This window comes from Anabrus simplex, chromosome 1 (genome assembly GCF_040414725.1).
Source record: "Anabrus simplex isolate iqAnaSimp1 chromosome 1, ASM4041472v1, whole genome shotgun sequence".
NCBI lineage: Eukaryota > Metazoa > Arthropoda > Insecta > Orthoptera > Tettigoniidae > Anabrus > Anabrus simplex.
Window position 1 is genome coordinate 223881995 of NC_090265.1, and position 17696 is coordinate 223899690.

General features: G+C 38.1%; 1 protein-coding gene across 6 annotated transcripts in view; it reads left to right on the forward strand.

Moving 5' to 3' along the window:
- Nucleotides 1-17696, forward strand: part of LOC136885915 (uncharacterized) — a 446154-nt gene that overhangs the window by 355282 nt on the left and 73176 nt on the right. For all 6 annotated transcript variants that reach the window (XM_067158634.2, XM_067158618.2, XM_067158642.2 and 3 more), the window contains one exon: nt 16942-17046. In XM_067158634.2, the coding sequence (XP_067014735.2) occupies nt 16942-17046 (105 nt within the window). The remainder of the gene's footprint in view (nt 1-16941; nt 17047-17696) is intronic.

A 17696-nucleotide genomic window follows, 5' to 3' on the forward strand; every position in this document is an offset into this window, starting at 1 on the left:
ATGGTGGCAGGTATGGCTAAACCCGAGAATGGCAATTCTAGGAATCGATGGAAGCGTGAAGTACACGCACAGCCTCTGTAAATAGCCAGTCTTCCCAGTTATCTTCTAATGTGTGGATGTAACGTTGGTATGGCCTCTGTGCATCGTAAGTCAATAAGTTTGGTAACGAAATTAGCGGCGTTTAAAGATTTGGATGATGGAATGAAACAAACAGCAGTTGCTAAAAAATACGGATTTTCGCAATCTACATTGGCGACATTTCTGAAAAAAAGAAAAGAAATCGAGGAAAGCGTTATGAGTGGAAAATTCGACCCTGCGCGAAAGCGATTAAAGACTGCCGTTTCAGATGATGTGGATAGTGCTACAATAAAATGGTTTAACGAGAAGAGGGCTCAAAGTGTTCCTGTACGTGGTTCTATGATCTGCCAAAAAGCCCTTCATTTTGCTAAAGTACTTGGTGATCCAAACTTTAAAGCTAGCAATGGCTGGCTACAACGCTTCAAGGACAGACATGGCGTTGCCTTCAGAGTGGTGGCTGGGGAAGAGAAGTCTGCTTCCACTGACGATGCTGATTCCTGGCGCGAAAATCAAATAAAGACTGTGTAATGTATTGCATTTTTATTTAGTTAATCTAGATAAACGAGTCTGGTTCCCTCGCTGAATGCTCAGCGTAGTGACCTTCGGTTCAGAGGGTCCCGCGTTCGATTCCCGGTTGCGCCGGGGAGTTTAGCATTGTCTGGTTAATTACTCTTACTCGGTGGTTGGGTGTTTCTGTTCGCCTTAGTTCACATCTTCAGTTACATTTAACACATTACACTACCACCCACCACATAAGCCCGTAATAGTGAATACATCCCTCAACATCAGAAAATGCGTCAAAAACGGCATCCGGCCGTTTAATTCATACGTAGTGCCGACCCCAAGTAATTGGGGAGAGGTAAGGGAGAGGAAGAAAACTTAAACTAAATAATTGATACAGTACGTAAGTAAGTTACATATTGTTATTTTTTATTTTAATCTCTTAACATAATACCTCGAATTAACCTGATTAACCTGTAGGTCAAACAGTATTCTGCATCGAATTTCATATTTCCTCAGTTTAACAGTAACACTGAAGTAACAATGCGATGTGGTTGGGTCCGAATTTTTACTTTTTTAACGGAGGTTCCACTATATTATTCTTTGCAGGAAACAACGCGATTTTAGAGGATTACGTACAGCATGCAGCCACACACCGCAGCTTTATTTTAAATATATGCATTAGCTTTGAAATAACCAGTTTTGAAGTCTGTTAATTGCGCACGCGTTTAAGTTCAGTCGATAACGCTATTGATTTCAGCATTACCTCAAACGCTACATAATGCTTTCTCATAGACATTTAGCCTTCTCCCCTTGTTCGACTTTCTTTGACCACCTCTTTTTTAACATTCTTCGAGTACCGGTAGGTTATTCTCGCGCAAATTTCACGTGATCCTACTGCTAAATAAATGAACCAAGATATTTTGAACGGGTAGAAGCGGAGATTGTTTGAAGCCATTTCAAAGAGAGATTCTTCACGCCAGAAATAGGGGACAGAGATGCTTCAAAAACGGGTGTAAGTGGGCTAGGGAGCAACTTTCGCTTGTAGATGCAGAATAAACTAAAGGGGGCAAGCACACTTTTCACTAGATTTAATTGAATAAAATTTGTACTTTTATAGCTCTGCAACTACAAACGCTACTTCATTTCTAAAATGTAAGTGGTCACGCGGAAAGGGGCCTGACGGGAAAATAATAGTCCCTCTGTTATTCCAAGCCCCTTTTTGCGTGACCACTTACAAATAATGTTCATTCTAAAAATTAAATTTCATGTTATTTATCAGCAAAATGGGGTTTGCACTATAAATATTACAATTTATTTAATTTTTGCACTATTCTGTGCGTAAATTATTTAAATCAACAACTGTTTGTAATAGAAATAATTCTTCTCCTTAGCACTTCGTTTCATTTATCTGGGATCGGGACTAACATGAATTAAGCCCAGTTTTTGGGTAGATGTCCTTGACGCCAGCTCTGTCCGGAGTGATGTATTTGTTATTGCGTGTCACTATCGTTGATAGTGTGATGTGTTGTGTGTAAATAAAAGAAATGTGTTTTAAAACGATAACCAACACCCAGACCTCAAGCTAGAGGAATTAACGAGACATTAAAATGCCCGGCTAGGAATCGAACCAAGGGCCTGTGAACCGAAAAGTGTAAAGGCGGAAAACTATTACTTGTAATCGCTATCGGATATTGTGAGCTTTTACTATAGATAATAATCAGTAGTTATAAAAAAAGTGAAACAAATCATAACATGCAAGAAAATAGAACATTATTTTTATTGAACACAATCCACCAACGAGCTAGAATAACATAGAGGGGCTGTAAGCCTGTCATCAGCGCTCCCTGCTTGAAGCAAGTTGGTAAGAGGCAGCCATGTTAACGGTTGTCAAACAAAGCGAATTGGCGCGAGAGCATATGTTGAGGTGACAGGGAGATCGTGCATGCCAATTTAATTCCCTAAGTTTTAAGAAGTGAAAACATAGATTCTCGCTTTCAAGAATGCCAGCCGTAAGCTCAGCGTATGGTTGTTCTAATCGGAGTAATAAAACCAAGGATATATCGTACTTTAAGTATTACTGAATTATAGCCGAGATTCCTTTTTTTAATTTCTGTTTGTAATTAAATCCATTTTATTGTTTACTTAGCGAAAGTACGGATAGCCACGGTTATTATTTGTCGAATTTTGTTTCAGATTTCGTTTAAAGAACAAGGAATTAACGGAACAATGCGTTGTGAGGGCGAAAAGAGATAAATGGTATCCCACTCAATTCAGTTGTTTATGCTCTGTACATTTCCAGCCCTGTTTAATTTTCATTCACATGTACAAATAAAGGAAATGGAGCGCCCACAACCAAGAAAACGTACCCACAAAAAAAAAAAAACACTTATTTCGTTCAAACGTACACTAAGTATGGTAAATACAGTATTTTACTGCTATTTTTGAAATGTATACAGCCTTTATTGTAGATGTCTGTTGCCTTGGTTTTTAAAACTATGCCACACTTCATAATGGACAACTTTCAAGCTTACCTTTCAGCTAGTAATCCCAGTATGATATGGTAATGGGAGAAACATGATCCCCCCTCTATATTATAATAAATAATTACACTAAACGAATATTATGGTAAAGTATTCATGGGCCGCCTCTGTGGTGTACTGGTTAGCATGAGCAGCTGCCACCCCTGGAAGCCCGGGTTCGATTCCCGGCTCCGTCACGAAATTTGAAAAGGGGCACGAGGGCTGGAACGGGATTCTATCAGCCTGGGGAGGTCAACTGAGTAGAAGTGGGTTCGACTCCCACCTCAGCCATCCTCGAAGTGATTTTCCGTGGTTTCCCACTTCTCATCCAGACAAATGGCGGGATGGCACCTAACTTAAGGCCACGGCCGCTTCCTTCTCCCCCCCCCCCCACAAGGCCCCTGTTCAGCATAGCAGGTGCAGCCCTCACTCACATTTGTATCCCCCGACCCAATGTCTCACGCTCTAGAACACTGTCCTTGAGGTGGTAGATGTGGGATCCGTCGCTGAGTCCGTGGGAAAAACCAACCCGGGAGGGTAAACAGATTAATAAAGGAACACAGTACTCATGAGGATGCAATAATTTTAAAAATATGAACAGAATGAGGTTGTAACCTATTGTAGGTCCCTATGATTTTAAGGCTTCCTGTCATACATATTTATGTCCATCGTTTTTATTCTAATTTACGCTTAACCACAACAGCCAAGCAGGGTAACGCTCTTGTTCCGATTTCGAGGCCTATTCGTATGTCACTGTGCGATGATTTCGAACCACCCTACAATCAACTGATCGTGATGTTGGCCTCGTGCCGCAATATGATGAAGTGGCGGTATTCGCTTTAATGCCCAGTGATTCTAAAATGCGTATTTTCTACACTTTTCGTAATTTAAAGGCCATGCCCCCTTGCTTGTGTGACAACAAGAAACATGGCGGACTTTCGTTCTATTAGCTTCACCCAGGCAGCGCTTCCGCCTCTCTATGTTATTCTAGCTCGTTGCAATCCACAAACAAATCAGTAGAAAGCAAAACATACTATTACATGCCATGTTATATCTGAAAATCAATTCAGAATCATAATTAAATCAATCACCACAGATCTCCATTTAGGGTAGTTGCCCAAGTGGCAGATTCCCTTTCAGTAGTTTACGTAGTCTTTTCTTAAATCATTTCAAAGAAGTTGGAAATTTATCGAATCTTCCGTGGCAAATTATTCCAATCCCTAACTCCTCTTCCTATAAACAAATATTTTCCTCAATGTGCTCTCTTGAATTCCTACTTTATCTTCATATTAAAACTTAATTTTATATAAGCCACTTACTCTTGTTGAGAAATAACATTTACATGATTTTATGCTGCACCTATCAGAAATAATCAGTTCAGCCTTGCTAAATAGTCTCTCTGCCGATACAGAAATAGCAGGTGCATAGAGATACTTTTAGGCGTACCTTTGAAGTGGAACAAACTCCTCACTATTTAATGCAAATGAAAAACGAACAAGAATGGCAGGATCATATCTGGATGAAACTATAAAAACTAATATTTAAAGATATTAAATTATGAAGGTAAAGCCTATAATTACCTTCCGGTATATAAAAGGATCACTGCTTGTATTTGGACATTCCAAGTTTTGCCGCAGCAAGATAATGGTATCCACTACTCTACTCCTCCTTTTTACTCTCAATCTATCTTCTATGAAATGAATTGGACTCTTCCATCTGCTTTCATTTTCTTTCTTTCTGGGTACCCTTTGCCTTGGTTTTATTCAACTCTGACTCGGAGCAATGTTGTATTCTAGAGGCTGGATTCCGAAGTCTGGAAGAGTAGCAAGTCTGCATATGTCTCTCTCTCTCCTCTCTCTCTCTCTCTCTCTCTCCTCTCTCTCTCTCTCTCTCTCTCTCTCTCTCGAAACAATTAGTTTTTCTCATGCAATTAGTGTCTCTAACACCCCCTTTGCTGTTTCAGTGTTCACTGAAATCAGTTTGTTGTAAATCTCAAAAGCAATCGGTATCACTGTGGAGACAGTTTTGTAGTCCCTTGAAAGTTTTGTGGTTGTCACCTCAAAAGGGTCAAGAAGTTCTGTAACTTCTTTCAAACTTAAAACGTGATTAGCTGTTAGAGCATGAGGTGCCTTCGCATTTGTGTTCTTTGAAAGAGCAATTATTAGAGGATCATGTATTTCCATAAATCTTTTCATCATAAAGTAAAGCACTATTCCCAGCTTTATTCATATCATGTTGCTGTTTCCTTAGATTATCAGTTGCAAGATTACTCTGTCTTACGTAGGTGACAATGTCTTAAAATGTTTTGGAAACATAAGTTTTTACTAACTGAGAGTATGTGCAAAATATGGAGGATGTGAGGTTTTCATCGACCCCTCCATACGGCCATTTCCAAGAAAATTTTCCAAAAAAGAAAGTGATCGATCCATACAAAAGAATGTTTTCTCTAGTTTCTAGAAATGTATCATTTATACATGTTCTCTTGTTCTTTAGCTCATTTATATTCATTTAAATGATCGGTTTGTACGCTTTTCATCAGTTGTCACCTTGACAGCTTTTATTTACCAAATTTCTATTCATTTCTTCTGTAGCCTAATTACATACATACATACATACATACATACATACATACATACATACATACATACATACATACATACATACATAATCAACTCATATACAGTATGTAGAATCAGTTCAAATAATACAACTGCTATAAGATTTTAATTTATATTACTTTCTTATAAATCCATTTTGGTACCGAACATACATAACAACCTGCTATGTCTTAACCAGAGCCCTTTTTTGCCACTGCTTTTCAGAGTTACTGAAGGGCTTTCACAGTTACTGTAGCGGTCCTTGGGTCCTCAAAGTCCCCATTGTACTTCACCCGTACAGGCAGTCCCCTACTTCGGCTGTTCAGTCTCCATAGTTAAGGGGATGGAATTCATTTATTCACAAAAATGATTTATATACAGTAACCTGCACAGGTAGAATGCCCTCTAACATTTAATTTTTCTCTGTTGTTGTTTATTCTTTTCTTGAATATCTGAACAGATTTTGGAAAAGGATAAAACACTTCCCCTGGTAAACTATTCCACTTCTTCACGCCCTTCCCAATGAATGAAAATTTACCCCAATTGCTTGTGCTAAAATCTGGACTAATTTTATACTTGTGGTCAGCCCTGCTGATATATAATTTTCAACTGAAGCCTCTCGTCGATTTTCCCCTATGCTTAATCTCCTGTACAGGCTCTATATAATCCTAGAACTCTTAAGTTTTCTCCCCACCCAAGTTTCTCCAGCATTTCTGATACACTACTTTTTTCTCCTGAAATCCTCTGTTACAAATTTTGCTGCTTTCCTCTGCACACCATCTATTTCTTTTATTAGGTATCCTGGTAAGGATCCCAAACACTGTTTGCATATTCCAATAATAGACAAACAATACTTAAGTAAATTTTCTCTTTTAATTCTATGTTGCGCCCTTTAAGTAGCCTCATTATGACGTAACGATCTGTATGCTTTCCCAACAGTGTCGCCAACATGAGCCTTCCAAGGCAGATTACTTTCAAATCTCACACCTAAGTATTTTCATTTGCCATCTTTTGGGACATTTACCCGTTCTAAAGTATATTTAAGTTCTGTTTTTATGCTCTTGTTTGTAAACGTAATGACAGTTGATTCGCCTCCATTAATCTTCATATTATTCTCTTCAGCTCATTGTTGGATACTGTCAAGGTGCCTTTGTAATTCTGTACAATCCTCTCTTATTTATTTCCCTCTGAACAATTATGTCATCTGCATACAATCTTATTTTTGATGTTATATTGTTCCCTAAATTGTTGCATTTATTAAGAAAAATAATGGACCGATTTTACTACCCTGTGGAATTCCCTTTCAAAATTTATCTTCCTGTGATACATTACTTCCTACTTTCACTTTCTGAACCCTTGAATTTAGAAATGTTCTTACCCTACAAGTAGCTCATGTGTCCAATTCTATTCCCTCCAGTTTCTTTAATAATATTCCATGTTCTACTTTGTCAGATGGTTTGGAAAGCCCTATGGCTATGCAATCCAACTGGCCTCTTGATTCCAACTGATGCAATTTATCCTGCTGAAATCCCACCAGTTGTGCCTTACAAGAACATTTCTTTCTATATCCATACTGGCTTATTAGCTGTTTTCTATTTTCACTATTCTCCCTACCCTCTTTGAATTTCCTGTTTATTATTCTACATTTTCTTTTTAATTTCCTTATTTCCCTTGTATAATAAACAGGGTCTGAGGTCATGTTACCCTTCTTAACAGGTACAAATCTCTTCTCTCCTTACCAGATGATTCCTTTAACGTTTGCCCAAAGTGTATCTACATTACTCCCTTCACTTATCCAACAACTGAATTATGATTTAAAGTAAGTCTCAAACTCATCAACTTTAGTTTTTCTGTACAATTTCTTGTCTTGTGTGACCCTCTTATTAAGCCCTTTTGGAACCAGTTCTACATCCATTATTACAGCCTTATGGTCACCTGTTCCTTCAATTACCTCAGTTTTAGCAACAATTTCCGATGGTTTCCAAGAATACATCTAGTAAGTTACTGAGTCAAGTTGGTGCTTTTACTACTTGTGTAAATCCTCCTTCCCAAATTAACTTGCTAGTTTCTGTCAATGAGCTTCACTTGCAGCTCTATTCCATTCAACTTCTGCCAAGTTGAGATCTCCCCAATCATTACTGTATTATTATTATTATTATTATTATTATTATTATTATTATTATTATTATTGTTGTTTTCATGAGTATAATCTATTAGTTTCTCAAATATTTCCATGCATCTTTCCTCTCTTCTAGGTTTTAATGTTCCTATAACTTCCACCTCCTTCATATTATCACACATACACCACTCCCCCTCCCATCTTCTCACCTTGGTCTCTGTGATAGACGGTATACCCATCTGAAAATACTTCTCTGTTACCCACCCTTTCTCTCAACCATGATTTCACTCCTGTCACCACATCAATCTCATAAGATTCCATCAATGTACTGAATTGTCATTGCTTATTTACTACACTTCGACATTTTACCAAGAGCAATCTCAGACCCCCTTCCTCCCTAAAATTTGACTGTTGCAATTGGGCAACTTGAAATTCCTTACTTTCCTGGTTTGTTTCCTGAATTTCATGGCACTGTTCAACCAATCAATCAATCACTGCTGATCTGCATTTAGGGCAGTCACCCAGGTGGCAGAGTCCCTCTCTGTTGTTTTCTTAGCCTTTTCTTAAATGATTGCAGAGAAATTGGAAATTTATTGAACATCTCCCTTGGTAAGTTATTCCAATCCCTAACTCCCCTTCCTAGAAACGAATATTTGCCCCAATTCGTCCTCTTGAATTCCAACTTTATCTTCACATTGTCATCTTCCCTACTTTTAAAGACACCACTCAAACTTATTCGTCTACTAGTATCATTCCACGCCATCTCTCCGCTGACAGCTCGGAACATACCACTTAGTCGAGCAGCTCGTCTTTCTCCCGTGTCTTCCCAGCCCAAACTTCGCAGCATTTTTATAACGCTACTCTTTTGTCGGAAATCACCCAGAACAAATCGAGCTGCTTTTCTTTTTCTTGTTTTTTTCTTTTTCAGTTCTTGAACCAAGTACTGTAATCATCGTGAGGGTCCCATACGCTTCATTTCTATAAACGTCCGACTCGCTGGTTGAATGGTCAGCGTACTGGCCTTCGGTTTAGAGGGTCCCGGGTTCGATTCCCGGCCGGCTCGGTGATTTTAACCTTCATTGGTTAATTCTAGTGGCTCGGGGGCTGGGTGTTTGTGCTGTCTCCAACATCCCTGCAACTCACACACCACACTTAACACTATATCCTCCACCACAATAACACGCAGTTACCTACACATGGCAGGTGCCGCCCACCCTCGTCGGAGGGTCTGCCTTACAAGGGCTTCACCCGGCTAGAAATAGCCACGCGAATTTATTATTTTTTCTATAAACAACATTAGAACACAGTCATGTTTCGTCAGTTTCACATTTTTCGCGAACACTTGCCGCTATCACAGAAGTAGTAGCCCCAGGATATACACTACCTTGAATTGTCCTGACACTACGTTCCCGCTTAATTTTTGTGGCAAGTCCTCTGCCGTGACTGTCACTATATACTGTAATGCACCGAAGGCCCTGCTTGTTTATTTTTCATTAAACTATTTTCACTGGGTCTGTTGGAAACTACGTCACTGTCACTAAAATTATCATCCCTGCTATACCTAACACACAATCTATTTGTCGTTAAAATTATATTATCACGCGGCGACATAACTTCTGTTCGATTCTGCCGTGCTTGCTTATACTGTACCTATTAGAAACTTCCTTCCACTGATTATGCTCATCTAGTTCCCTTTCTAAGTTCTTAAGCCTATCTAATAATTTGTCATTGTCTTCCTGTAACACTAATCCCTTCATCTTCGTTAATAAGTTCCGACTGAAGTCGCTTAACCTCGTCATTCGCTTGCTTCAAACAGAACTCGCGAACATGCAATTACATACCCACGAATCTTTGTTTTCTTCCTTATTCTTTGAATAAAGGAAGAATGGCTGTCTTTAGTGCCATGTGCCCATGTGAGTGATAGATTGTTATTCTGTACATGTGGTCTTCATGTTGTGTTTTGAAAGATGGGTTCCAAGTCTCGTACGGTATGCAAAAAAGGAGGAAATCAGGTGTGTTTCAAGGGAATCAACACACGAAGACCCCTACGGAAATTGTAAATAAGTGTTACTCCTAGTGATTGTGTGAATAATCATGTGTCAGAAAGTGATTCACATTGGTAATTACATAATGGCGTATGTAGTGATGCTAATTTTTGTTCTGGGAATATTCTGTTTGATTTAGAATGTCTACAGACTATGATTTCATTTTAGCTACAGATGTTTGACATGTGGTAGTTTAGTTTTAGGAGCATAGAAGTAAGCTACTTTACTCTAAATGTGTACCTCCACTTTCTGTAAGTGACTTTTTCTCCCTTTTCTTTTTTTTTCTTTCCATTATTTGCCATTACTTGGGCCAATGAAATATTCGCTTAGAATAAAGATATTAGCTTCATGTAAAAACTAAAATGAAGATAAACAATGCAGCTATGTTGTATAGCAAAATAATACAATTATATTGAAATTAAGGGTCCATCCCCGCAATTAATGTACTTTTCTCTATGAAAATAATTTAATTTATAGAAAAACATCAATAAATTTGGCCTTGTGAATGCTACGAAAACTATTCTGTTGTACAACACTAAGAACATATTGCAAAGCAATCTGAAGCAACATTGAGTCTTTTGTGTTAAACAGGAGCAGATATATGCTCCAAAAATTTGTCACTTTTCTTTGTAAAATGCCCCCCCCCCCCTCGATATTAATTTTGGATTATTTTGCGATAGAAATCCACTACGGCATGCCCTTAGAATCTGTGATATCAGTTCCAAGAAAATAGAATAACTTTGCCGAAATGTCATCACTAGCGTCAATGAATACCTAAATCTCAGAGAATCAATCACATTGGCATACTTTGATCCTGTTTAGCACGTTGTCTGTAACAACAGATACTACTTTTGTTTTAATATCCCACTGGCATAGGATTCCATTCGAGGCTGAAGCTATATTTTCAGCAGTGTGGCTATCAGTAATTCTTGAGGTTGATAAAACTGCACTGTGATATGTGAAGTAAAAAAAAAAATAGTGTCATGTTTCTGTAAGGTAGCTTCATTTGCTCTTCAAGTACATATATCGCTAGTAATAGTCTACTGACAGATTCTTCGTCAGTGGTCCAATTCATCATCAGCTGGCTTATTTAGAGCAGCTGGTAATAGGGAGGCCTTGACCAGATTGACCACTGACATCCATTGAGGATATGGCATTTCCAGAAGAAGATTGCACTTAGCTAACTTTTATAGCTATATGGTACAGTTTCTGTTAGCTTGGAAAATAAGACAATAAGAATAAGGAAGAGAATAGACTTGTTGACTATCAATAGATTTCCGCCTGTACCGGAGTGTACTAGGCTACAGATGTGTAGCTGGAAACTTTGTGATGGGGCGGCAGTATTAACTGGTGGTGCTGCAGGACTATGTATACCACTTAATCCGAGTGATTGCTCGTCTGAGAGCAAACACCTGCAGCTCCAAGTTAACCCTCAACTGGTATTGTACGTCTGTGAGAAAGCCGCCGCCAAACTTTCCTTCGACCATCATTTCTCCTAGTGGGATCTTGCTGAATGTAGTCTATAGTTATTTACAAGAGAAAAAAAATGGTAGCATATCCTGCGACAAGAAAAATCATGCAATCTAACCAGCTAGGATTTTGGACATCAAAATGAAACATTTAAGTTTCAAGTTTTCCAGTAATTTTGTTCCTTTTATTGATTCTAGGTTCTTTATGAAACATTGACACAGCAGAGAAATGATGTGATCATAAAATATTTTCCCATAGATTTTTGAGAAAAATGGGAAGGTCCACTTTTTTGGAGCTTCATTTTAATATTCTGTTCTGGGTTTGTAATTTTGTTAAGTTTTGCAGTTATGCGATTGAAAATATATTTCTAAAGGAAATGAGTTCAGTTAACAACAAAAATGAAGAAAACATTGTTTAATTAATAATTTTGTGTGGCTTTTGCTAGCCTGATAACAGCCCTTGTAGGAGACGTGTAACATTATAATCTATATTTGCTTACTGAATAAACTTAAAAGCTAGAACTTGAGGATAACTTTCCATATGAAGAATGGGTACAACTGCTAATATAGCAATATTTCTGAGTTTATTTAGTCAGTTTTCTCAGTAGCAAGAATGGTTGTTGTAGTACCTACGCCACTGTTTTCCCATGTATATCGGAAATGCATCTAATAATTCAGTAACATTCAACATCACATGACTTCAAGTAGGCTAAGCAGACTCTTCAGCATCGTTGGTTGTAGTAAATAAGTTACAGGATTGTGAGCGACAGTGTTGTGAGATGGACAACAGAGAATGGTATGGTGGTAAACGGGATGAAAAGTCAGGTTGTAAATTTCACCGAGCCCTCTCGGTTTTAATTACTGTCTTCAAGGGGTGAAAGTAACTCGCGGAGATCACTGGAAACACTTAGGTCATGACGCTTAGGTGTTAACATAAGATATTAATTGGCAATCACATCAACAAGGTTGTTAATAAAGGTTTGCAGACCTCTTTATATGGTTACGAAGTATTTGAGAGTTATACCAAGGATGTGAAGGAGAGGACGTATAAGTCTCTAGTAAGGCCTACAGTATGGTTCTAGTGTATGTGACCAACTTGACACATGAACTCGAAAAGGGTCAAAGGAAATCCAGCCCAATTTGTTCTGTGTGATTTCTGACAAAAGATTAGTGTCACAAAAATGTTAGCAAACTTTTGGCTGGGAAGACTTTGGAGTAATACGACGAGCTGCTCAACTAAGCGGTATGTTCCAAGCTGTCAGTGGAGAAAAAATGAAAATGAAATTACATTTGTAGGCAAATTAACTTGAATGAAGCTTTTAAAGGTAGGAAAGATCATACTATGACTTAAAGTTGGAATTCAAGAAGACAAATTGGGGCAAATATTCATATATTTAAAAAAAAAAAAGAGGAATTAATGATTGGAATGATTTGTTAAGGAAAATGTTTGCTAAATTTCTAAGTTTTTGAAATCAGTTAAGAAAAGTATAGGTAAATAAATAGGGAATCTGCCATCTGGACAGCAGCCATAAATGTAGATCTATGATGAGTGATTGTTATGTATTAATGAGATACAGTGCTCAAAACAGCTTTGAATATTACAATTTCACACAGTGTATGTCACGGTACCTCAAACATGTTTACAGTATGCATTGTAGGCCAGTGTGTGAGACACACAGTAGCGCTAATCCCAGATCAGGTTCAACATTTGTCCAACAGGCGGAATTCATTGTGACGGTCAGGTAATATCATAATGGTGTATGGCCTCTAGAGAGGCAGGGTGCAGGTCTTTCCAGTTGACGTCGTGTAGACGATCTGCGCATATGTGAGAATGAAGTTCTACCTTAAGATGAATGTTAAAGACAGCACGAACGCCCAGTCTCCAAACCAGAGGAGTATAACCAATGTAGGTTAAACTCCCTGACCTGGCCGGGAATCGAACCCGAGATCCCTTCGACCTAACGTAATCACTTGCAAGTTTGGTGGTGTATAGACGGCATATCTACGACTGAGTTTGCAAACAGTTCAGGGGGACACTAGCAGTTGATGGCCAACAGGTGGGAAGTTCACGCAAAACAACTCGCAGGGAGGATCGGTATTTGTTGCTTTCAGCACATCATAGGCCCACTGCTACTGTCTCCTTGTTCTGCCAGGATCCTAGGAGGGGCACCAGAGTGAATATGTCAGATCAGACAGTAGGAAATTGGCTACGTGACAGATAGAGGTCTGTGCCAAAAGCTCATCTTAAACCACACCATAGGGCAGATCATATGAAGTGGACAGCAACTCATACCGTATGGCATCAGGAACAATGGAAGTGTTCGCTCTTTTCTGATGAGGTCACCGTATTACCGGTTTCATCAAACTCCGTTAACGACTTAACGTCACGTTAAACTGTTTTAACGGTAAAGTTAACAGAATGGCTGTTTCATCAACCTTCGTTAACGCTAACGCGCCGTTAAACTGTCTGTTAATTTAACGTAGCACTCTCGTCACGTTAAGCTGTTTAACGTCGTGCTAAAATAAAAATGGCTGGAAGAAATTTTTGTGTTTGGTGCTTAGGTTCTCTATTTAGATTACCTTCAAAATGCTGAGAGTGGTGGTGGTAGTGGTGGTGGTGGTGGTGGTGGTGGTGGTGGTGGTGGTTGTTATTGTTTTAAGAGGAAGTACAACTGGTCAGCCATCCTCTATATAACACTAATCGGAGAGAAAAAATGGAAGGGGTCCGACACTTCGAAAAATGAAGGTATCGGCCAAAGGAAGACAAGGGCCACGAAGGGCGTGAAAATGAAAGACTCCCTAGGCCTCCATACGTAATACCGTCGGGGTCGGAAAAGAACAAGAGGATAAATGAAAGTGAGGAGCCTGACACAAGTAAGTGGAAGCAATCCCAGAACTCAGCTTGGTCGCCAATCCACGCTCCAAAGTTCAGAGCCCATGGGGCCCCTTTTAGTCGCCTCTTACGACAGGCAGGGGACACCGTGGATGTTATTCTACCGCCCCCACCCACAAGGGGATCAAAATGCTGACTTGAACTAACAGAAATGCAGTTTTTGGAGCTGTATAGGTTACTTAAACTTGTCGCGAGGAAAGAGATAGAAGAGAGGTTAGAATACCGTACAGTACGAAATTCTCCCCTGTTTCCAATGCAGCAATTGCTGATTGCTCTGAGATGTTATGCAACGGGGTCGTATTGATATCAGTATTGTAAATTGTAGAAGAGGGATAGGTGCTTAAACTAATATTCCATTAACTTATTCGTATGTAAGAAACATTGAGTTTAAATATAAATTCAAAATAAGGGAGATCATAATCAAATGTAGCCTACATCCCGTATAACCTGGTAGGGCTAATTTCTGAGATGATTGTACTACTGTAATTATGAATGACGTGTCCAATTCTGTTGTTAAACTGTCTGTTGTTGAACTTAACCATAATATATTTGATTTGATCATGTATTGACTTGTCTCAAGCTATTAGAAACTATTTAAAATAGTATGTGTTTGGTTCACCTTGTCAATACACTTTTTATAATTGAAAATTACTTATTCATATATGTTTTAGGAACATGGTACATTCCCTTCATCAGTGCAGTCCAATCAAAGAATAACAATAATATACCAGTAATACTATTTTTTAGCCCAAAATTTAAAGAATAGTATTCACCATATCACTGAATAAACAAACATTAGTGAAATATTATGAAAATTATCATTACAGACATGTTTAATATTTAACGTTGAATGATAATACCTAAATAAACTTAAGATATTCAAGTTTTATCTTTGTTTTTCCTTTCCTTCCTATATGATTAAACGGTAGTTTATACAACGGGTTCTAGGCGGTAAAGGCGTGCTCGGTTCGCCCGGAAGGACGTGGGTTCGAATCCCCGTCAGGAAGTCGTAAAATTTAAGAAACGAGATTTCCACTTCCGGAGGTGCGTATGGCCCTGATGTTCACTCAGCCTACACCAAAATTGAGTACCAGGTTAATTCCTGGGGCAAAGGCGACCGGGCGTAGAACTAACCACTCCACCCCATGAAGTGCCGAGCCTTTACCTTCCACCCCTCCAAGGGCCTTCATGGCCTGTACGGCCATCTGTACCGTACTTCTTTCATTTCAACTTGATTAAAGGTAATTTTTTGAGCAAGATAAATTTCTAAACTTTATGAAACATTCATGAATTTTCCCTTTTTGGCCGAATGTATTAATTCCATGTCCTTTTTTTTCCCCCCGTTATTTGCTTTACGTCGCACCGACACAGGTATGTCTTATGGCGACGATGGGATTGGAAAGGCCTAGGAATGGGAAGGAATTGGCCGTGGCCTTAATTAAGGTACAGCCCCAGCATTTGCCTGGTGTGAAAATGGGAAACAACGGAAAACCATCTTCAGGGCTGCCGACAGTGGGGTTCGAACCCACTCTCGCCCGATTACTGGATACTGGACTCACTTAAGCGACTGTAGCTATCGAGCTCGGTAATTCCATGTCATTAGGAATATCTGTAAATTTATGATTCTTTTCGACCATATGCTCTCCCATTGCCGAGTATCTTTTATGTTTGACTGCATTAACATATACTTTGTACCTTATAGCCAAACTTCTTCCAGATTGTCCTATGTATCACTGCCTACACGTTTGGCATGTCAATTTTTCCTGACTTATTAAACATACATTCGTTCTCAATTTTATCTGAACTGAAAATTATCTTATTAGAATTATCAGTTCTGTATGCAAAATTTCAGAAAGTTAGAACTGCAAATCTCTTTTTTTCATTTTCATCTTTAACTAAGGATGTTCTTCGTTCATTTTTTGCTTTATTTATCATTCTGTTAATAATTTTCTGGAGTATCCATTGTTACAAGCAATTCGGTGGATTATATTTATCTCTCTGTTATAATTCCTCTTAGACATAGATGTGTTCAGGGGAAAATTCATGTATGTTTTAGAAAGGTTAGAAATTTATCTTGTTAAAAAAAGAAATGCTTTGAATCAAGTTTAAATGAAAGAAGTACAGATGAGAATTCGTTGTATAAACTAGTGTTTAATCATTTAAGGAAGGAAAGAAAAAAAGAAGAAAAAGATAAAAACTTGAAGTTCTTAAATTTACATAGGTATTCTCATTCAACATCATCTAAATATTAAAATTTTATAATGATAATTTTCATAATATTTCACTAATGTTTGTTTATTCATTGATATTGTGAATTATGATATAATACTTCTTTAAATTTTGGACTAAACAAGAGATAGTGTTATATTGTTTTTATTCTTTGATTGGACTTAGTTGATGAAGGGAATGTACCATGTTCCTGAAACATGTATGAATAAATAATTTTCAATTATAAAAAGTGTATTGACAAGGTGGACCGAACACATACTATTTTAAATAGTTTTTAATTGCATAAGACCTATCTGTGTCGGTGCAACGTAACGCAAATTGTAAATAAAAAAATAAAAAATCTGTAAGAAATGTCAGTCTAGCTATGTATGTAGAAGGAATATCCATTATTTATCCCTCTTATACATTTTATTGTGTGTGTGTGTGGTTTTCCCCCATTTCTTAACTCAGCTAATGTAAAATAGCTTATAGTTTGTTAATTGTTGCAGGGATGATGCAAGCTCAAGTGAGAGCAGTCCTGATCCGCAACCTGGTACATCACAGGACCCTCCGTTGGAAACAAGTTTGAAGGACAAACCGGCCACTTACTCAAAGTACGTACCTGTAGTTTAGTTTCACCATTATATCTACTATTTTCATTTTACTCAGTAAAACCTTGTTAATACAAGCCAGGCTTTGCTTCATCCAGGCGGGAAAAAAAAAAAAAAACAACAACTTGTGAGCAAGCTGAATGGAAGGTTTTAAAAGTGACAGGAAATCAATAATCACATTTCTTTCATTGCTCCATACAGGTAAGAATATTTGCTCATTGTTACGGATACACACTGGAGTGAGTTTCTGCTTCGCTACAGAAAATTAACCATAATATAAAAACTTGAAAAGAGTGAATTCATTGCTAATATTTATGCAGAGTACAAAATAACAAAACAAACTTATCTCCGACATTAGGAAGAAATACGGTGAACTGTTCCACTTGTGCTAAAAGGGTACAGTTTAGAAAAAGAAAAGAAAAATGTGTAGCGAGAAGCCCTACGGAACCAACCCAAGATGATGCTGTATACAAATGTTTTCCACAAGTGGTTTATAGAACTACTTTGGAGTGGATTGGCAGTTAGAGCAAATGAAATTCGAGCTATTGTGGTAAGACTGGCAAAGCAATTAGGAATAATCTTTCCAGTGAGTTCAACCTGACTTTTGAGATTTTAAAGACACCATAGCATTTTATGTTTAGGACTGTATGTTT